Genomic DNA, 22750 nt, shown 5'->3' with positions numbered 1-22750 from the left:
TAAGTTGCATCATGGACGATGTGAAAATTATTCAAAAAGTGCCCTGCAATAAAAAATTCCAAGCGCACCACGGAATCAACAAGAAGGAAAAAAGGAATGAAGGGAGATGCACAAAAACCAAACAAAACCGACCCAACTGGTCAGTGGTCATTCATGAATGAAGCCCCGAAGACGCACGTGGTGCAGTTCCGAATCGTCCCGCTAGGTTCTCTGCCGTTGCTTTTGTCAGTGCAGTGTGTGCATAGACTCCAACATCGAAACAACTGAGGTAGGTCCAGGCAAACCTAACCTACAACCCCTTTGAACCCACACTCATGCATTATTTTACTTATGCTTTTACTGTACATAATATTTACTCTTGAATATTTTGTCTGGTTTGTTGCCGGCGGCGCTTATCGATTTTCACCAGGTTTGTTTTGAAATGATTGTTTTCTGCATGTTTCAAGAATTTTTAGATCGATTTTCTTATTTTAATTGTATTTTTCTAAATTGCATTCGATTTAGTGGCACATAAACGCGTTCACAATTTTGTGTTCTCACAAAATTCGTATTTAAAATAATTTTTATCGAAATATTAGTTTACAAAGGTAAAAATATTAATGAAGCTTGTTACATACTCATTTATGTTACTTGTGATTGTGTTATACTTTTTCACGTATTTAATATAAGTCTATATTATCTTTTGCGGATTCAATGTTTATAGTAGTATTTTTTCTGTGATTCAATGCGTTTACAGCTTCCTGACCAAATTCAGTTTTCAGAGAGATACATAGGTCTATATTTAATATTATTTGTCAATTTACTATGTAGTGAACACTAACATTACACTTCACAAATTAAACTATGTGACTTGTACTTATTTTTTTATTCAACAACTAGATCTAAACCAATTCGCCCATGGTCTTGTTGGAGTCCCAAGTTGTGTCAATACAACCAATACAACTTAACACAATTTTTATTCCGTATGTTCGCTATACTGTAATTTGTTTGATTTTGGATTGAACAATTGTATCCTATTCCTATAAACATAAACTATATAGGCAAGGCATAAGACCTATAAACTATTTTTCTACTTATTTACTTCACGTATATAATACATGTTAACGAACATATCAGTTTCATATTAAACACATTTTATGTAAACATATAAATTAATCTTTTCACTTCTTTGTATTTTGTTAATTTATGTTTCTCCATGCCTTTCATTTGTTTTACGTTTCGGGAACGGCCCAAACCCTGGTCTTGTCTGAACTAGAAACTAGACCTTTTGTTATGTAGCATCATCGATAGCAACTAAAAATGCCATCTAAATCCAGAAATGCGTTTGCTATTGTGATAAGATATCTTAATTTCAAACATAATGTTAAACCACCTACTATTAAACAAACAGAACCTTCATTGTACCTTTCCTTGTAGACAACTTATTTTTATTTCAATGGAAATCTCAAAATAATGTCCACTTACAAAATGTTTAAGACTACTCTAGTTTATGATATAATTTTGTTTACCCACTTCAGGTATCAATAATTCGTTGATCTTGAAGACATTCATGTTATATCATATCACTGTTGTCAAAATCTTTTTATCAGATAGTATAATCTTTGTAGTGATAAAGTTGAACAAGAGGATTAGTATAATTACGCTAATATAGAACTAAAAGCCTTAGTATACTGTGAGGTTATGTAATAAATTACTACTTTGGAGCTTTTTTTTATTTATTCATCTAAAAAACTATATAATAGTAATAGTGCACTACTAAAAACCTATCGTTTACTACTCGAATACTTAAAAATGCTTAAAAGTCATTTTATACCGCACCGGGTTAATTGAGGTAGAAAATTACCATACAAATCCTATACTAATAAAAAATGTTTTATTAAAATACGTTTTTAATAAATTATATAATTTTTACTGTTTTATATTTCATAGTATATAATTACTGTACGAAGATTTATGGTGATATTTACATTAGTTGAAAACTTAAGAGATATAGCCTTTTAGAAGTTGAAATAATCAAATTTTAAGACTTTGAAAATCGGGAATTACAATTTTTATGCTCGCATAATAGGACCAAATAGGCGTATGTGTAGCTTTGATTATTCATAGTTTTACCAACTACTAATGTGGTTCCCGTGTCTTATACTTTTCGTTGGTCTTTTACATCTAAATTGTGTTTGTGTTTTACTTATATCTGCTAGAAGTAACCTCATACAGTTTGATATAAGTAACTCCATTTGAACGTAAAAATATGCACAATAACATACAAATAAACCTTTTACATATACTGTTAAGTACTGTGTTTCAGTAGCTTTTTGGCTCTTTCGTCTCGAGCTCTTCATTTCTACATTTACGTCGTGTTTTGAGACAATTTAAAACCAATTCTTCGAGAAAGTTGTCTTCCAACTTCCACCAATCGTTATCAAGGACACCGTAATTCCATGCCCTACTTGTATTTCGAGAAGTACCTTTGAATTTATGTAAGTTAGTTTGAGTAAAACAATTACTTTGAAAGATTAAAACGTCGTATTTGTTTTTATTCATTACAGTTGCGTCAGGCAAAGTATGGAATAAGGGATTTGTTCACAAAATATGTTTCTTTTACAATATTGATACATTAGTCGGTAAATTATATTAAGGATTTAAGACGGACGCGATTTAGTATACTTTTTCGTGTTGAGGCCCCAGAGGCAAAATACCATCCGTTAAATTACTGTAATTACGGTAAATTACGTTTAATTACTTACTAGCTTAATTACTTTGCTAGTTGCATTTATAATCTCAAGCTAAAAAGTATATTGAACTTTTCTGGCTGCCTTAAGGAGTTAACGGACATCACATAACATTCACAAGTTTCATCGAAATTATCAGCCTAGTTACTGTAAACGTTCCAACTGCACAGATGTGAAAACATTCACATAATTAGCTGCAAGTTTTACGCTGGTGAAGGTATTCGATTATTAGCTTTGGATTCAAATACAAGTCTTAAAGGGCGCTTCTTAAATCGCGTAAAGGCTTTTAAGTCACAGTTCAAAAATGTGCAGTGCCAACAGATGAAGCATTTTCTTTAATGAGTTTGTTATTTATTATTATCATTATTTTAAATTTAGGACCGACATCAAATGCTGGTGTATTTTTATTTGTTGCAGTGTTTCTAGGAACCTTGTCATTTTTACTGTCACAGAAAAAAATCTGTAAAATATTTTTTCCCTAGGTTTTAGTCTGGGGTTTTTTCACATTGCTAGCTGGCACCTAGAGGGGTATTATGACTTAGATAAAACCAGTGGTGATTGGCGGGATTTGAACCCGGTACCTTGGAGACCAAAGTTTCGCGCTCTACTACTAGACCAGCTCGAAACAGGTCGAAGCCCGGCTGGATATTCTACTACAATATTCCCTAAAAATTATCAGATTTATTTTATATTTAAATATCATTAATTTTAATGAGTACTTAGGTTTGCTGCTGCTACTGGGAAGAAAATAGGGGGTTTTTAATTGAAATATTGAAAGCTTAGTATGAAGTAAACAAAATTTCATTAAAATATGTCCATAAACAAGCAAACTGCATCACTTTATTTATTGTCCATAAGAATAACATGGTAATTTTAAATTTACAATTTGTTGGGATTTTTTCCATAACCGTTAGGCATACAACAATGCTTCAATATACTAAATTATTTGTTTTTGGGATCTACAAAATTGTTTGGAAAGAAATTGTAAAATCTTATGTTTACATGGTGAAAATGGGAACACCCTATTTTACCCCATGAAAACCCCCATAAACCCCTGTTCCCATAGTCCGATCATGCTGGTTTGCGAACTCGTTCGGATAAATGTAGGTTTACACGTTTGTACAATTTTCATCAAAATCGGATGATTTTTACTCGAGTTATCGCGCTAACGGGCACACATAAACATGAGATATATATATGACACATATATATATAAATTTGAACGGATAGTGATTTGGCCTCTGGGGACCTCAAAACGAAAAAGTAAATCGGTCCCGGGTCTAGGTCTTACCGAGACCTACGGTAATAGCTTATTCCCTATATGGGAAATTCGTACCCGTACTTTTTTCAACGAAAATATACATAAACACAGATTATGACACACAATCATTATACACGAATTCTTACTACTTAACTGATGACTTCTTATGTTATACGTTAACTTAAGTGACTTCTTATCAGTTAACGTAAATCAAGTATATCCCAGTTGCAGTGAGTTGCAGTCACTAATCGAATTCCCTTATAGTTCCTTTGTTTCCCAGTGCGTCGCCAACCAGAAAATGAAGCAATCCTGCTTTCCTCTGAATAGATTTCATCGGTGTGGCTAATTCATAAACAAGATTTGTTCTAGGTTTTAGAGATAGTTACTAGAAACTTGCACGTTTCTTGAACTGTGAGTCATGAAAATGTCACTTAATTTTCTTTGCTCAGGTGTGAACTAACATCTGTCACACTTGACGATTTCACGTGATAGAGCAAAAAGTCAAAACTTGTGTTTTAGACAAAATTGTTTAGTCGCGCAGTCGCTTTTAACAATTAAACAATTAAAACCTGTCTTAAAACCGGGTGTATGCGTATTTATACACAATCATAAACACACTATACAATTATTATATTCAATTTTCAAACTCTTTTTTTGAGTTTTTACCTTATTTTGTTTCGGATCTCAATAAAATGTTTTCCTATTCTTATAGATATATCTGCCTCAATTACTCATATTTAGTGTAATTTTATTAACACAATAATTCCATTATTAAATGTTATTTCCGACAAAATGTGTTATTTAAATGATTGCTTACGTGATTTTGCGTCGAAAGTGGTAAACTATTGTGACAACCACGAGCAGTGACAATTTTCGTACAATACTAATATTTTTTCACAGTAAAAGCGTAAAATGTTGTAAAATGAAATTTACATTGATGCGGAACTATAATACGGAAGTAATTTGACGTATTGTCAGTTCATGAACTGAGTTGACCTGTTGTTTGTTTGTTGTTTGTAAACAAACAACGAGCCCTGTCATGCTAAACTTTGTTTGGCAATCAATAGTTCTGTGTTGATATACAGTATGATAACCTTGGTTCAAAGTAAACAGCTGTTTTGTTGACAATTCTGCATAATGATTATTGAGACAGTGTGATTCTGACTACCGTTTTAAGAATACAAAAAAAATTGTTGTGTAATAAAATCATTTGTAATTAATTCACCTACTTGCTTTAGCAGGATTTTTATAAAGCAAACATGTTTTACAATACAGAATATTTCAGATAAGTAAGTAGGCTATAAAAATAAATTATCCGATAAAAATCTATATTTTGAGACAAACCATAGAGGCTACATTCAAGATAGCTTTTAAACCGTATTTCACGAAGTCAAACCCAAATTTGCCACGGTGTATCAAATGTTGCGCAATCTATTTGCAAATCTACTCAATAATGGCAATAATTTTCCTTTCAATGGGGGAACCCATGCGTAAACTCGGAGTACATAACAGCTGTTTTCTGTCGTGTTTTGTTTGTGTGAAAAACAGTTCCGCGGCGCAACAAAGCATTCGGTGACAAGAGCTGCCGCTCGAAATATGAAATATTCTTGGAGAACTAAAATACCCCCAGCGCAGCAAACCTGCTACCTAGCAAATTTCCCTCTGAATGGATTATCACACAAATACTTCATTAAAATGTCTGATTTATTTCCTATTTTAATAACTTTAGGTTTAACGAGCATCTAGGTTTGCTGCTACAGGAAAGTTAATAAAGTGCGGTTTTTAGTAAAATATGAATAGCTAATTTATCAAATAAATAAATTTGCTGAATTTTATCAAAATATCCAAAAAAAGCAAACGACAGCCAACAAAAAGCTAACGAATATATTACTTTTCGGTAATATATTTTTCATAAGAATAACATGGGAATTTTTTTTAAGCTCTTTAAATTCTTTTGGAGGTAAATTGGGAAATTTCATGTTATTAGGGTTAAAAAATATAAAAACTAATTTTTACCCCATAAAACTCCGTTTCCATGGCCCGATCATGCTAATTCACAAATTCGTTCGAAAAAACGTAGGTCTCCAAGTTTGTAACAATTTTCATCAAAGTCGAATAATTTTTGTTCGAGTTTTCGTGCGAACGGACACATATATAGATGACTGAACAGATGGTGTTTTTGGCCTCTGGGGACATCAAAATGAAACAAATAAATCAACCTCGGGTCCATGTCTTACCATGAGACCTACGGTAGTAGCTTATTCCATGGAAAATTCACAAAATAAAAAAAATGCTTAACAAAAACAGATAAACCCAATGTGCGTTGCAGAAACGAATAAATCGTGACGTCATATCACTTTACCGGCGACGTCACGAAATTTGCGTTTGACCGTCGATATTATCTCAGAGGAAATCCCTAGTGATTTCCTTTACGTCTTTTGATTGATTGCAGTTTTGTTACCATCAGCTAAAAATATGCTGTTGCAAGTTTGCAAACTGGTCGGATGTCTAAAATGATAAACCGTGTATTTTCCATATTGTTTTTCTGTTCGTATTTTGATTAATTGTAAAAACGTGATTTGTTAATGAGTGGCCTGTGATTATTTCTTTTAAGTTTAATGCATTGATAAGAGGAAATAAATGAAAGTTAAATTTATTTTTATGAAAAATATGATATAATTGTCTACAGGTTTGCGGCTGCGGTATTTTTCCCAACTACCAAACAAAATTCATAAAAATTGCGCACTGCCTCGTGCAACAGTTCCGTACTACTGAAGTTTTAAGTTTAAACAACGCAACAACAATTGTTTTATATAACAAAACTGACGTTTGCAACACAAGTGTGATATTTACCTAAACGAATCTTGTAACCTGCACATGTGCGGCCTTAATACGTGCTTATATTGGCAAACCACCGATCGATGGGAGAAAACTCCAAACTTCGCCCAGGCTTCACGGGGTTGTGCCTGAAATAGTGTTTCTGGAGGAAAATAGCTAATCACAGAAGTTTTAAAATGCGTACTCTATAATTTTCACAGGAGGGCACCTTATAAGGTTTTTTTATATATTGGAAAACTAAGTTATTGTTATTATCAAACTTGGTTTAATTTAGGGTACTGGAGTACGTTATTCATTGTATCATTGACTATATAACCACAACGTTATATTATAGTCAATGGTTGTGGTTATATAGTCAATGATTGTATGCACTAGAAACAAGAATAATCAGTATCAAATATCTACAAGTTGACATGAAATAGTATATTTCGTACCTAGGGCCGAAAATGAGGTTTTGCCGGCTCGAGATAGTTTTTAAGTTCGAGACGAAGTCGAGAACTTAAATCGATCGAGAGCTGCAAAACCATTTCGGTCCGTGGTAGGAACACTATTTTTCACCACACTATACCCTATTACCACTATTCAACACTATAATAATGCACACTGATAATCAACACAACAACAACTTTAAGGTTATGTGAAGAAATAATTTGAAGAATCAGCAAAAATAAAAATAAATAGTTGCTAGGCAACGGGGACAATAACACAATTCTACTGCAATGCTATGGATTTTGATTGTGTATTTAAAATGCATTCATGTTTTAAGTAAGTAAGCGGACAGCTGATTTTGCGACCCCGGCCTGTAAAAACCTGCTCGGTCCCCAAATTACGATGAAAGCTGGCTTGACCAGCAAAACGTAACTTTCAGCCACCAATTAACGTATGTAATACAGCCAAAAACATCTAAGTGTGGTGAAAATTACTTTTTACCCTACTTGTATGGTTAAGAAATCTAATACGCTACATGAAACTTTGTGAACAATAAGGCTTTTTTGTTTTAAGATTTAACCCCACATACAGTATTATATATACCAAAATGTTCGTCTAGGTGTGTAGATTTGCAAACTGACCTTACATTGTCGAAAATGTTCCTTGGGCTCTGCCCCAGTGGCCTTTAAAGTTCCCACGTTATCCTTATGAAGAAAATATTTGTTTACATTATGATCAGCTGAATAATTTAATTGCTGTTAATATTTTATTTGTACAGCAATTTAAGGAAACGAGAGCTACAAACATTTACTGACTTGGTTAGAATGAAATATTTACTATTTGAATTTGGGTTGGCATACATGGCATTAAAATGGAAAAAAGCGAGAAAGCCTGGACAATTTCATATACTAAAAAACTGGATTTATACTGTGCTGCATTTCTTAAGCAATCCTTGAAAGAGCCTATTTGCATAATATGGAAATATAGAAAAGTCATAGAACACCATCAAGCAGAAGAAATAGAAATAATGTTTTTTTTATAATTTTAATCGTTATTATGGACAACCTAATTCGGCTATGAGTGGTTAATATTTGTAGAAAACACAAAAAAACACGATCATCTTTTGAAAAATGACGAGATATTTTCAAGAAATGTTTGTTATATCGATCTGTTATGTTCATCTTGAGTATTTCCATAATCTTCGAGTCGATTGTTCTAAAGTCATCGGAAATTATTAGCCTACTGTTATTCTTTTTTAAATAACGCCTGGATTAACCTCTAGTTTTTGTTGGCCCTTCTAAAGTGCATACACTTTTTAATTCGAACAATTAAAAGTTCAATTTAGACTTCTACTTTCAATTTTAAAACAACAAACGGGGTGTGAAAACTTAATATTCTTCATGACCAACGAAGGTATCCACTTCTATGTATATTTATATTTTTTAAGTATAAAGTTATACCATAGACTAAACAGTTTTATCTATGGTTGTACTTAAAAAAAATATTACACCGGAAGTCTGTGCATGATAAATTACAGGCGTCAAAGAAAATATTCTTAAATTCTCTGATGTTAAAAGGTGAAGTTTCAGAAGCAATTGTCCCAAGCCACAAACATTTCACTGATACCAATGACACATAATGTGTGTTTACCAATATCTTCTAGAACGAAGAATTGCATAAGCACTTCTATGATTTCCTCAAATTAGGCAAAGTGAACTTTCTCAAATGCAAGAGGCTTTCTTCGTTACGACATAGGGAGTGCGACAAAACAACTTCGATGTTGGTAAAGTTGTTATTTCTGCGATATGAATTTCTCCCTTCATTGTATCTTTGCACATTTCAATTCATCACTCATTAGTAAACCAGCAATCGCAATTGTAGTTCTAACACATTTATTTGATCGATGTATCTTATCTGTTTTGCAAGAAAAATTTAAATAAAAGATTTTTCAATATTTTTACCCCTTGGTGCCAAGTACATTCGGGAAGCGAGCAGGTCGAGCCCTCCGAGCTTGAGGTCCCGGGTTCAAATCCCACCAATCACCAATATATTTTTTTTATTTGATAATGCCACGACCCTCTAGGACTAGCCTGAAGTAATGTAGACCAGTTGCTGGCTAGAACTAGCGCCCTATGATGTGAAGATATGACAACCAATGTCTGCTTCAAATCGTCACTATAAGTTTTTGAAATTACGTCAGTACGAAGTCGCCACGGCTGTTGTATCCAAACAGGAAGAGGAAATTGACGGTTTTCCAACACTTTTCCCCCCAGTTTCCACACCATTGGACTGATCGATAATTTACATACCGCAACTACCAGTTACGTGGTTAATCTTGAGCTTTGGGCGAACTTTCACTCTCAGTTCGCATTTGTAATCAACATAGATATAGTCTGTATACTGGAACCTGTCTCCTGATTGGTCAGACACCAGGGAGTGTCAGAAGACAACAAGACATGTTCCATCGTGAAGAGTACAATGGCGCAACTAAGACGACCTTAAAGGGGGGGGGGGTTTACACGGAAAGGTCTGGGGGGTCCTGGCCCTCCACCGGAAAATGTTTGAAAATTAGAACTGTAATCTCGCATTTTTATGCTATTTAGAGACATAAAGATTTTTTAAATTGTAGAAAAATTGCATTTTAAGGTCAAAGAGGGGAGGGGGGTTCAAACCCCCCCCCCTGGATACGCCACTGAATCTGATACGACATAAAAAAGTATATTTAGTATTTTCGGATTCCATTAGTTTTAGTACCTACACAATAAGTCAAGTCTTTGAATGTACAATAAATGTGCGAGTGTGTATAAATACTGTAGGGTCTGCACTACACAAATAACAGCCCGGAAATGACAAAAGTTTATATTTTTCGAATTAAAATAATAACGTTACCCGACAAAGCTTAAAGTATACGAGACACACCGTGAGGTCCCGTTACTGAAGACCGTCAAAAAGGTGTACACAGGGAATAAACTTTCTCCGAGCAAAGCTCGGCCCCCAGACGTTTGTTTGTTGCAGCAATTGAGACAGAATGCGCCACTGACACAGACAGTCCGACAAGTAGTTCTGCAGCAATTAAGCCCAGCGTGGGTACTATTACTCAATTCCTGCCATTTCAATTGAACTATGCCTGACCAATTGACTATGACCACGTAGGTTATGTGAGATTGACTGTTCAACATTGATTGGATTGATTATTCATTACGAGTATTAATAATAACCGTATTGATCTCCGATATATTTAAGGCTATAAATCAATTCGGATGTGGTTTGTTTGAGTGCCATCTAAGTTGATTACGCGTATTAATACAAACACTAGGGGTTTCGGTCGTCAAGGTCTTTGGTTCAAATCTCGCTGGATCACCATTGGCTTATAATGACGTGATCCATGGTTAGCCTGTGTACAACGGTTTCGGTCAAGAGCCCAGCGTTCAGGATAAGAAGGTGGAGCAAATATACGAGTTGGAATTCTAATTGGGTTTGTTTTTGTACTTAATCACTAGACAGCAACGCCAATTTTGTATTATTTTGAAAGCAAAGGGTGAGTGAAGAATGGAGTGGGATTAGATAATTTGTATGTATTTTTCACTGGAGATCAGATGTTTTAGCCTCGATCGTTTTTTGAAAGCCTAATATGAATAATTGGAGAAAGGGGAGGGAAATAACTTTCGGTACAAGTTATGAACGATACTTTTCATCACGCAAAATACTCACATATAAAATAACCCCAGTAAAATTAAAACTGTTGTATTTTGCTAATTAACATTATTAATCTTACTAATATTATAAATGTGAAAGTTTGTGTGTTTGTTTGTTTGTTTGTGTGTTTGAAGTTCAATAAAGCATAAACCACTGGACGGATTGGGCTGAAATTTGGCATGATGATAGCTTACATTCACGATTAACATATAGGCATATTCTTATCTCAAAAATCCTTTCGGGCTCCGCCCCAGTGGCTCTGTAATTCCCCATGTTAACCTTACGAGTATTCAAATTTAAAGGGAATTAACGAATTTAGTTAGCTGTTTCAACTAAAAAAGTTGGTTCTATGATATGGAAAAGCATTAAAAAGTTATAAGATTTATCAAAAGGGTGCAGCACTATTTTTTTTTTTTTTTTTTTTTATTTATGAAAACAGCTAATTTGAACTAAGCAGCAACAAAAAACTGTGATTCGCAATGAGAACTGTCAAAGTAGGATTGTTTACAGTTATGTTTATGTTTTTCATTTCATGAATAATTTGTGATATTTTGCGAATTGTTGATAATTTATTTTTCTCTATTGTTTAGGTGAAGTGGTAGAACATTATGGCTATGGTAGATGTGTAATACTATAGAATACTGTAAATTTAAAAAAACAAATTTTATCAAACTGTGTCCTCCCTTATTGCAAACGCAAAGCTTGAGTATAACTGCAATAAGCATTTTATACTTATATTCCAACCCCGTGCGAAGGACGGGTACTCTGCTAGTTGTAATATAAAAATAAAATAAAAAATGTAATAAAAAACCTACATAACAACGTAGAAATTAGTAGTTCAAGTTCAAGGTTATGTTCATTATGCAGTAAACACACACACTATGAGCTTAAAACATAGCATAGCTAGGTTGCGTATTTTCTGTTCACGTTTGTTGTATTGTTGAACAGTAAAAACAGCTGATTTCAATAATATATATAGTAAACAAACATTAGCGCGCGTAGCGGGTAAATGGAGAACTGATCGAGAGCAAGGGAAAATCAGCTGATCGTTTTTCCTTTCCTGTAAATTAAAGCTTGGGAAACAATTAATTTCTTTTATATCAGCTGTTTTCGAAAATAACTACTGTACTTTTACACAGATTTATTTCGCTCAAGAGCAGACGGGGCTTGTTTGCAAGCTCGAGTCGAGATTGTGTTTCAATTCCAAACGTTTGTTAACATCGAAAGTTTGGGGCTTAGGGGGACACATTCACCCAAAATGTGAACGCTATTCTCATCATATACCAATAAACATAAACAAATATATATAACCTAACCTACTTTTAATCACCTTAAGAGGACAATAACGTCTAAGCTAGCCAAGCAATAAGCACAACGTCAATATAAACGTTTTAACATTTGAGGTTATGGTTGCTAAGCAATGGCAACAATGCATCAGATAGTGAGTGTTTAAGTAAATAAATTAACAGCTGATCGATATAACAGAGTAAACACTGCTGCTTTCTTTAATCAAAGGGCTAAAAACAGCTGATTAGGACCTACATCTACTAAAATTTTATCTACTGTCAGATAATATTTTTCATATATATCAGAACAATACCTCAGACTTCATCACAATTAAAACAAAACAAAATATCTAAAAGTTTGGTTGTAACAATTTTAATAGTTTGAAAATAACCTGTGGACAAAGAGAAAAGACATACCTATACCTATGAAAGTCCCTTAAATTGTGTTAAATTTTTAGCAATCAAGCAAAATAGATGTTTGATTTATGAGAAAACTCCAAATATAGTTTTTTCTATTCTGTCCCACCTACAGATGCTAGGACACTAGTTCCAGTCCGGAACTATATATTACTCATAACATCAGGCTAGTCCTAGAGGGTTGTGGCATTACCAAGCGGATAAAATCCATTGGTGATTGGCGGGATTTTAACCCGGGACCTCAGGAAGCTCCGTGCTGTCCCACTAGACCAGCCCGCTCCCCCACTCCTCATATAATAGAACCTCAATCAATAAAAATTCAGGGGACGGCCAAATTTTAATCAAAGGAAGTTTGAAAAATCAGGAGTTTTAATTATAGAGGCAAAACGTTAAAATGACAACAAAAATAGCACTGAATTCAAATAAACATTAAACCCTTTAGTTCATGTTTTAACAGGGTGTTTTTGCGCTTTTTCAAATTTCAGAGGCTTACATTACACAATTAATTTGGTAGGAGTCGACTTTGAATTTTAGTGGCAACATTACTATAACAGCAACAAAATCAAAATTCTAGAGGCCTATCTATCAGCATATTCAAATTTAAGAGACTGAATTATGGGATTGCGAATACTTGGGATTAACGGTGTATTTTATTTTCACACTAGAGGTTTTCCAGTTTTTTTTTAAACTAACGAGGTTTGAATTAGTGAGGTTCTGCAGTACAAAAACCAAATGAAACTTTACATGGTTTAACTGAGTAATGGAATTGAGCTTTAGTTCTGCTCAGACCCTTTTGTGGACAGTGGACAGATCTAATGACTATTCTTATCTTATCTGATCATATATTGTCCATACTATTGGATTGCAAAACCTTATATAAAATAGCTGATGACAATTCTTCTGTTACTTTTAAAGAAACATTAGCAAAAAGTTCAAACTGAATATTTTTTAAATATGTCATAACTTTGTGAATAGCTTTGATGCGTTGTTGCAGCACAAATGCACAATTTAATCTTTCCCTTTTCCAGCTATGATACAACTTTAAGCATACACAACTTTAACTTAATCATATTTTTGTTAACGAAGACATTTTAAAACAGTTTTCATTTGACATACATTTTAAAATTGTACTAAGTGGTTCAACAAGTTAAAAAGCAAAAAGCAAGTAGTACAAATTTTTAGAAAAAATTACCGACCTTAAAATAATATTAGGAAGAAATTCAGTAATATTTTAGTTACAGTAAATTAAATGTCTAAAAGTAACCTAACACATGTAATAATTCACATGACCTTGCCAAGTCAGTAATGGATGTATCAATAATGGTTTATAAATACCCCCGCCGAAGCAAACCTGCCGTCTAAGCGAATTTCCATTTGCCTGAAATGATTTTCAATAAATCTATTTAAATAGCATTAGGTTTAACGAGTACCTAGGTTTGCTGCTACAAGGAAACTAATAAAGTGTGTTTTTAAGTAAAATAACTATGGCTTTGTATAAAATCAATAAATTTACCAAGTTTGATCAAAATATATCCGTAAACAAGCAAACTACAACATTTTACAATATTCTCCATAAGAATAACATGGTAATTTTAAATTTACAATTTTTTGAGTTTTCTCTGTAACCAATAACTGTACAAAAACACTTTAATGTACTAAATTGCTTGTTTTTTAAGCTCTTTAAGAAGGTCTGGAAATTGGGAAATTTTATGTTTTGAGGGTCAAAAACTAGAAAAACCAATTTTTACCCCATAAAACCGCCCATAAAACCCTGTTCCCATGGTCCGATCATGCTGGTTCGCGAACTCATTCAAGTTTATCCTGCCTTACACCTTCAAACCAAATTTCATCAAAATCGGACAAAAGTTATTCAAGTTATCGTGTTTACGGACACACATATATATATATATATATATATACGTATATAAAAATTTTAACGAATGGTGTTTTTGGCCTCTGGGGACATCAAAATGAAAAGTGAATCGGTCCCGGGCTTAAGTCTTACCATAAAACCTATGGTAATAACTACTTCCCTATAGGGAAATTCGCTAAAATGACTTTCTAGGAAAGAATTTGATTTAACAACATCAGAAAACTATAGTTTGTAAATTCCACTGTAACGCTCAACCTCCATAATATAGTGCATTGGTTAAATACTCCATTTATCTATAAGGTTTTGTTAATTAGTGCGATTATCATTGGAACTTCACGGTTTTTAATTTCCTGGTACAAATGTAAAACCAAGCTGATTTTTGTTTTAGCTGAAAATTAAAAGTTTTTTATTGGCTCAAGTACGTCTTTACAGGAATAAGTGAGACTTACTCAACTAAAATACAAGTAAACTTGCGATCTGAGTTGATTGACTTGGTTTTGATTATCAGAGCGAACAAAGAAAACCGTTTACTAGATCCGAAGGCATCGATGTACAATTAAATCCAAATATGTATCTAGGTTTCCACCAGTGTCTTACAAGTAACAAACAGATACATATTTTTTACGTAACCTCAACTACTGAAGTACAATGTAGTTTGAATTGTCGCAGAGAACGGAGAAAACCGTTGACTAGACCCGAAGGCAGCAGTATGTTGTACAATTAAATCCAATCTGCCTACACAATAGCTGCCTCATAACAGTCCGACACTTCCTGCTTATGGCTTAGTCTCCGTGATTTAGTCAATAAGTGGTAAATTTGAAATCGGCTAGTTGTCGGTTGATTGGATTAAAATATCTAGGTGAGTGGTTACAGTGCCATCCTGATAGTCAAAAGGTTGCCTTTTCAATTTTAAGAAAAGACAGTAGCTTTTTAGTATTTCAAAACTGTGCCCAGCTGTCATCATCATTATCATTTGGCCTTTAATAAATCATCATGGTTAGAAGAAACAGCTGACTAAGCTAAGCTGGACACTCCATTCTACACTAACCTAGCATTCATATTCAATATAAAAATTATGTCGTTATTGTCTTAAATAAGTTGTGGATCCATTACATATCAACCAACTTTACAGACTTTATTCTCACACTATGACAACAAACACCAAAGACAAAAAATACCTAACAGCCAAAAGTATTGTGTCAACATTAAAAACAAATTAAGTATTACATCAACACCTTAAACTGACAATGAAAAAATTAGTTTGGTTAGTTCGCAACGCTGTTCGCTTTAAGTAAAATTAAAGAAATATGTCTTAGGTAAGGATAACTTGCTTTTCCTGTACTAGATATCTCTCCACAAACATTAGATGATTATAAACAATTTATTGAAATCGTGATGAATTTTAGGATGATAAATTTAATTGAGGACTACAGATTAATTTAAGTATGGTCAATATAACTACTTCTAATAAGGCGAGCACTATAACCACTCAGATACCCAGCTATTGTTAATTTAACCGTGCACCTTTGGCAAACTGCGTGCTTTTGATTAACAATCCGGACTAAAACATCATCTGATCATAGTCATCAACACAAGGCATCTCACCTAACCTACATTGGCATTATTATTACTTTATGACAGCAATATACACTTAGGTGGGTATTTTAAGCTACAATTTATGCAGGGTTAGTGTAATGGGGTGCGATGGTCTTTGCAGTTGTCTTATCGCTAGTTGTTCCTTTAGGGCCATTTCATCAATGAATACAAACCCTTTAAGAAGCTAAATGCTTTTGGAAAATATACTGGAATTTTGTCGCCGAAATTAGCTTCGCGCTTTAGCTGCTAAAATCGCTCGCACGGCAGCCACGCTACTCTATCTCACTCTCTGTAAGTCGATTCTTCGTCTCACACTCTCACTCAGTCAGCTGACTTGACCACGCGCTTGCGATAGTCTACCTAGCAGTCGCCATGGGAACCATCCGAAATTCAAATATTCCCAGACTGAACTTTTAACAAAGGCTTTGTGCTTCTTATAGGTTTTGTAATATTGGGAGCAAAATTAAATACCAAATGATTTTAAAATCATAACCATGACAAATCAACTGACATTTTCTCAGGATTGAGCTCAGCAACCCTAAATTTTTATAAAACTTGCAAAGTGCAGCCATTTGATTGAAAGCTCTTATAAATAGTCTTGACTCCTGCGTTCACACTGCTGAACATGTTAAAGGAAGAGTAAACATAACTAACCAGGTTTTTTTCTGTTTCTAGGACGAAGGAGTGGCTATTGTGAGATGGTATTGCAGATAACAGCATGGCGACAGAAAATATCTTCCAAAGTCATGGACATGAACCACTACACACCAGACATGCTGGTCAAGTCCCAGGTGAGATTGTCACATTCCTTAGCATGTACATAGTGAAATCATTTTATTTTGTGAACGTAAACGCTCTGGATGCGTAGCATATTGTAAAATTTCTCCATCAATTTCATTCGGTGGAAGAACTTAGGGATAGAGACAGCTGGTGTTGAAAAAATTTTGTTCGGTTTTTCATCAACGATGTTAGTGTGATTGAGTCAGGGCTGCTGTAATAAATGGGCCTAGGGGCCCAAGGAAGGAAACCTACAAGGAAGGGGGACTCATTTTATCTCAGGCACATAGCGTGACACACGCAAACTGCGGCTCTGGATTAAGTTAGCTGTGAGAGGTCAAAAGGGGTTGACCTCATAAACTTTAGTAACAACCCCTAAAATATGTTTAAGTGTCAAGGAATCTTCTGGATGATATCACTTTTTTTAATTAGTCATTTTTAAAGCATACCAGAGATATTAAGTAGAGAATCAAAACACATTAAGTTTAAGTCCCTCAAATTTTAGTGGCTATACCAAGGACCCGTCCTCCCTTTACCACCACAGGCATCAGCACACACTACTTTGTGTATGTCCTCAGGTACTTGGCTGGCCTCTTTGGCGGTGCTGTGTATACCCAGAAGGAAATACGCTATTCGCTAGACTAGCAAGCAACACTTATATCTGTTACCCATTACAGTGGCAGAGGACCCCAGGCATCAGCATATACTACCTGGTGTACCGTTGGGTGATTGCCAGTGTCTTCTTCAGCATCTTGCTGGCGTCTTTGGTAGAGCTGGGTAGACCCGGGGGGATGGGCGCTGTACATTACGCCAAGTGGATCATCTACCTGACTCACTGGGGGTTCACTGCCTGCACAATACAGGCTCTTCTGGCAGCTTACTTGGTGACTAAGGCACACTGTAGACATCCAGGTGAGTTAAAAGTTACCTCTGATTCTCCTATCATAGCCAAGGACAGTTCACACCGGCGTCACAAGATGTCTTACTACGTCTCCGGTGTATTACATTATTACATATTCACACTGCTTGCTACGTCAGGCCCTGGCTACGTAGCCGGCGAGTTGCTGCTGCTATTACCTCCTCCACCCCACCAGAGTCACACTCCAACTGCTCACAGATCAAGATCAAACCTCACGCACATATTAGATCATGAAACGGTGTCCAATTCAATACCACGGTGATGGTATCCTTGCATTGACTCTGCTGTGGATGGATATTGGTCACCACAACGTTGACGGCGGTGAGAGGATGGGATGGGGTGATATCCTAGAGCGCTAGTGCTCACAGGTGTATTCAGCAACACGTAACTAGCTAACGTAGCGTCAGCGCTCCTGTTGCTCACGAATTAGTTGGTGTGAACATGCTCTTTTAAAAACATCAAGAACTACATCAGCGACATCTTCTTAGATGTAGTATGATATCTGCCAATGCCCGTGTGAACAGTCAAGAAATATTCTAGCCGGGTAAAGACTTATGTTGTTTGGTAAATCTATTGATATATAAGTTTTATTTACTTAATAATTTAATTATTTACTATGCCATTTCCATGTTACATTCATCATGAATGAGGCAAAGCTTGGAAGTTCCTAGAAAATACTGTTTTAAAGATACTTAGGTCAACATGAACACGTTGCAAATTCTTGTATGTTCACAGATGAGGAAACAGATGCAATGAAGATGTGTCTCGGTTTGAAGATATACTGGATACTGCACAGTGTAGCTACTGTAGGAGCCTTCGCTATAACAGCCATCTACTGGGGATTTGTGTTCGATCCAGGTATTTTCAAAGTTGGTATGTTCCAAGTGCTAAGTCTATCTGATCCTTGACATTTTAACCATTCTGGATCTTCATACTATTCTCTTTGTATGTCCTTGTCCAATGTCCTAACTAGCCTTTTCCCATAAAATTTCCTCAAAATATTTTTCACTATACCATGATAAAAATTTGTTACCTTCAGTGATTGATAATGATGTTGCAGCCGAGAATAAGTTGGACACTTTGAACATTCTTGTCCACGCAGGCAACTCCGTGCTAATGTTGACTGACCTGATAATTATCGCTCACCCGATACGACTAGTCGACTTTTACTGGCCGCTTGCCTTCGCTTTGTCCTACGTTTCGTTCAACTACGTGTACTTCCTGGCTGGCGGAACTGACAGGCAAGTTATTAGGTTTAGTCACAGAGAAGTAAGGTATAGAGGAAAATTGTTTAAATGCGACAACCATGCACTTTCAGCTCTAGGTGTCAAAAATATACTTGTGCCAAGCAAGGAAGAGCCTGAGCAGCGAGCACTGTGCGGAAATTCCTATCGCACAGGACACAGTGTCTTCCTCCACCTGTAGCGTTGTAGTACATGAGAGAGAGGGGTGGCGGAATTGGACTTTGCCCTAGAAACTAGCGACTAAAGTCCGTTGACAAAATTTCGGCGGTTAGAGGTAAAGGTCCCTGTGTTCCCCCTCCACTTTTTTTAGATTAATCTATTAGCTGTTCAGCTGTCGGCTGTTTCAAAGTAGGGAGGCAGAATGGGAACAGAGTATTACAGACACCTAGTGGTACTAGACACCTTACCAATTACCATTGAATGTTTCCTCTGTATCTTACTTCTCTGTGGATTGGTACTCTAAACCAACATCAACTGGTTCTTGGTTTGTTTGCTTGAATTAAAGACAAAGTTACATTTTCACGTCAGGGTTGCTTGTTATGTGTGAATTAAGACTATCTTGCATCAGTAAGATGGTTATTTTTCTTTAAGATTGTTGGATTTAATATTAAATACTAATTTGGAATTTATGGTTGGTTTCTCAGTCCAAATCAATCTTAAGATTGTCATCCTACTGACTAATATGGTAAAAATTGTAAGACAAAAATATGTATTTTTCTTGTTACTCCTTATTTTCAAGGACAACAGTATATAGATGCTCTTAGATCTGGGAACGCTATCATATTAACACATACTGTATTTCACTGCCAATTTTCCATTGATGTATCTAAATCTTTGACAGCTAGATCTAAAACAGCACTAAAATGTGTGCAACGTAGGTATTACAGTAGGAGTAGACTTTGTGTTTTGTTCATGTCCATGGGATATCTGTGGATATAGGTCGCAACGAGCTCCCGTCGAGGCCGATCAAATATTACAACAGCGCAGAGTTCTTAGCTTGACTTAAGACACTTTTATTCCAATCAGTTCCCACTTGCATAGGGTATCTTTTTGTCTTAAGACGCTAGGCACGAGCCCGGAATTGTTTTTCACATTACTTCAGGCTAGACCTAGGGGTTGAGGCATTATCACTTGGATAAAATCCATTGGTAACTTGGCGGGATTTGAATTCGGGACTTGAACGATTTGAAAAAGGGACTGAAATCCCATGCTCTAACCACTAGACCAGCTCGCTCCCCCAACATTGGCATAGGGGTGCCAGTGGCAAAGCTTAAGCCTTGATTTATACAACGCAACTGTAAAATTATGTATACTTATGAATAAATGTTCTTGACTGTGACTATTTTTGCAGGAAGGGCCGTTCTTACGTTTACAAGATTCTCGACTGGCGGAAGCCTGTGACTACTCTAGTGGTAATACAATGTTGTTTATTGTTAGTGATAATCGTTCATGTACTCGTCTCTTTTTCCTGCGTATTAAGATGCAAAATTTTCCAAGCTTTACGCAGACGCGAAGAAGAAAGACGAGAAGATCGCACAAGAAATTTGCAGGGAGCTACAAACGAAATTCCTATAAACGACTTAGTTTAATGTTCACATTCCAGTGATGAGCTTTATATTTATATTGTTACCAAGTCTTCACCTATCGTACAGCACGTAATGAATTAGTTTTAGCACTCGTTAAAACACTCACTAGTTCTGTAAATATTTTTATATGGTATTCTTTTAGGCCAAAAACCTACTGAGGTTTGAGTGGCCACATAGGTAAGGTATTCTTTTTTAAGAAAACTGAATTTAAATTGTATTTTTACTGTACTTAAGCTTTACGAGTGTATATTGAAAGTTAAAAGATGAAGCGTTTGTATCTAGAGGATAAGTTTTTGTTAGAAGCTTGGTTTGTATTTTTTTTTTCTTTTACAACTTTTACAATATTCACAAATCTGGCTTAAACAGCGCTTTTTGCACAGGCGATTTACTAAGTAATATTACAGTTTAGAGTACACTTAAATTTTAAACTGTAATATTATTATGTCCAATACATTTCAGAAACATGGGAATGACATGAATGGATCTCAATCGTTCTTTACTCTGTGCAGTAAGGGGAGATTTATTTTACTATACCAAAATAACAAATAACGAATTTTATCATCTCTGTTAGATTCATAAAAGTATATTTTTACGTATTTTACCAGTTGCTTAAACGATATTATAAATACTTAATTGATTACTGTAAAAGTAAAGTATCTTGTTTGAACATTTTTTAATAATCAGACATATTTAAAAATACTCAATTCAGCTCCAGTAATATTTGTAAAATCTTCAAATCATATCTTACTATAGTAGTAGCATTTACTATGTAATAAATGATAGTTGGTACTTCAAATTCTTATCCATTAGTGTTAATTTCTAGTTTTGAAAAAAATTTGTAAAATAAGCTATCAAGCTGATCTGAAACAAGTATTATTACCTTAAAGTATTCAAAGATACGTTCCAATTTAATCTTAGATGGTAGCACTGGCTATTGTTTTTACGCTTTATCATTGTTCTAGTGTAAGTTTTTATCGAGAAGACAGAAAGTATGATCCGTCCTTACGTGTTTTGCTGTGGTGAATGTTCCTAAATTAGTCTAGCAATATCCGAAAGTTGCTCAAAAGCTGTTCATTGTCAAATGCTAAGCTGTGATTATTAGCCATTTCTTACACTATTAAAAACCGTTAATATTGTTTACATAATCACAAACGTAGCAATAAAGTAAAAAGTATCTGTAAAACCACAAAAACATGTTGTTTCAAATGCCAAAAAGAAATTGGTTTTTACTGTAGGCTGTGTTTTTAAAAGACCTACAAATACACATTTGTGTGCCCATTAATGATGGTAGTTGATAATGAAATATGGGAAAACTGTTGTCTGCTTGGAATTCTTTGGTTTTTTTATTCAAGGCCAATATTTAGGCAAAAAATCACATTGAGGATGGAGGAGGTTTTAATTTAGTAGTAAAAGGCAGCTACAAAGTTTTGATTGTAAATTGTAAAAATCTACACTTAATTAGGCCTACAATAAGTAGAATACTTTTACACCTGTAAATAAAACACAATGTTATTTTGCAATATGTTTAGAGGTTTTGTGCAGTGTTATGTATTATTTTCTTTAAAAAAATGTTTATCTTGACACCTAGCTCCTAAAAACGTTATTTTTTATATAATTATAATTTTTTCTAAAAATAAGTTAAAGATTGCACATCAATTGTTAGTGTATATTTGTTTAATTTCTTACTTATAATATAAATTTAGTTTTTATCAGCTTCTCTTATAATCTTATTCAATAAAATGTCTGTAACCGTTTTTCTTTGTTATGAAGAAACAAAAAAACCAACACTTTGTATGTGTTTTTCTTTGTGCACGTTTTGAAAAAATTCAATTTAATTCTAACATAAAGGTAATCAAGAGAATTTCTTAAATACAATGTTTAAATTAAGTATTAATTTATACTTCAGTTATAGCAATAAAGGTTATTTTTACATAATACTGTGATTTTGTTTCCTATTAACATTATCAATAGAAGGGTTTATAATAAAAGTTCTCCAAACAAATTATCCATTTGGTACAAAATATGTATTGAGTAAAGTACTGTATTTGTAAAATTTGAGTAAAGATTTTTACAAGAACGCCACTCAAACAGAATCCATC

At 34.5% G+C, this 22750-nt stretch overlaps 1 protein-coding gene across 1 annotated transcript; it reads left to right on the top strand.

Annotated features, from left to right (window-relative positions):
* Positions 1-159: 159 nt before the first annotated feature.
* LOC128996571 (protein rolling stone-like) lies at positions 160-22366 on the top strand. The gene is made up of 6 exons (XM_054421966.1): positions 160-268; positions 16801-16916; positions 17580-17814; positions 18557-18679; positions 18882-19062; positions 20417-22366. Exons 2-6 carry the CDS (start codon positions 16824-16826, stop codon positions 20652-20654), a joined length of 870 nt encoding a protein of 289 aa, XP_054277941.1. The 5' UTR covers positions 160-268; positions 16801-16823; the 3' UTR covers positions 20655-22366.
* The last annotated feature ends 384 nt before the right edge of the window (positions 22367-22750 follow it).

Source organism: Macrosteles quadrilineatus, unplaced genomic scaffold (assembly GCF_028750875.1).
Source record: "Macrosteles quadrilineatus isolate MER2022 unplaced genomic scaffold, UCM_ALF_1.0 Scaffold_6__1_contigs__length_79288215, whole genome shotgun sequence".
Taxonomy (NCBI): Eukaryota; Metazoa; Arthropoda; class Insecta; order Hemiptera; family Cicadellidae; genus Macrosteles; species Macrosteles quadrilineatus.
This window is presented reverse-complemented; position numbering and strand designations above follow the sequence as displayed.

Coding starts and splice junctions, on each gene's coding strand:
- LOC128996571 (XM_054421966.1), top strand. CDS start 16,824: ATGGTATTGCAGATAACAGCATGGCGACAGAAAATATCTTCCAAAGTC. Junction 16,917..17,579: donor ACATGCTGGTCAAGTCCCAG/GTGAGATTGTCA, acceptor TACCCATTACAG/TGGCAGAGGACCCCAGGCAT. Junction 19,063..20,416: donor CTGGCTGGCGGAACTGACAG/GCAAGTTATTAG, acceptor CTATTTTTGCAG/GAAGGGCCGTTCTTACGTTT.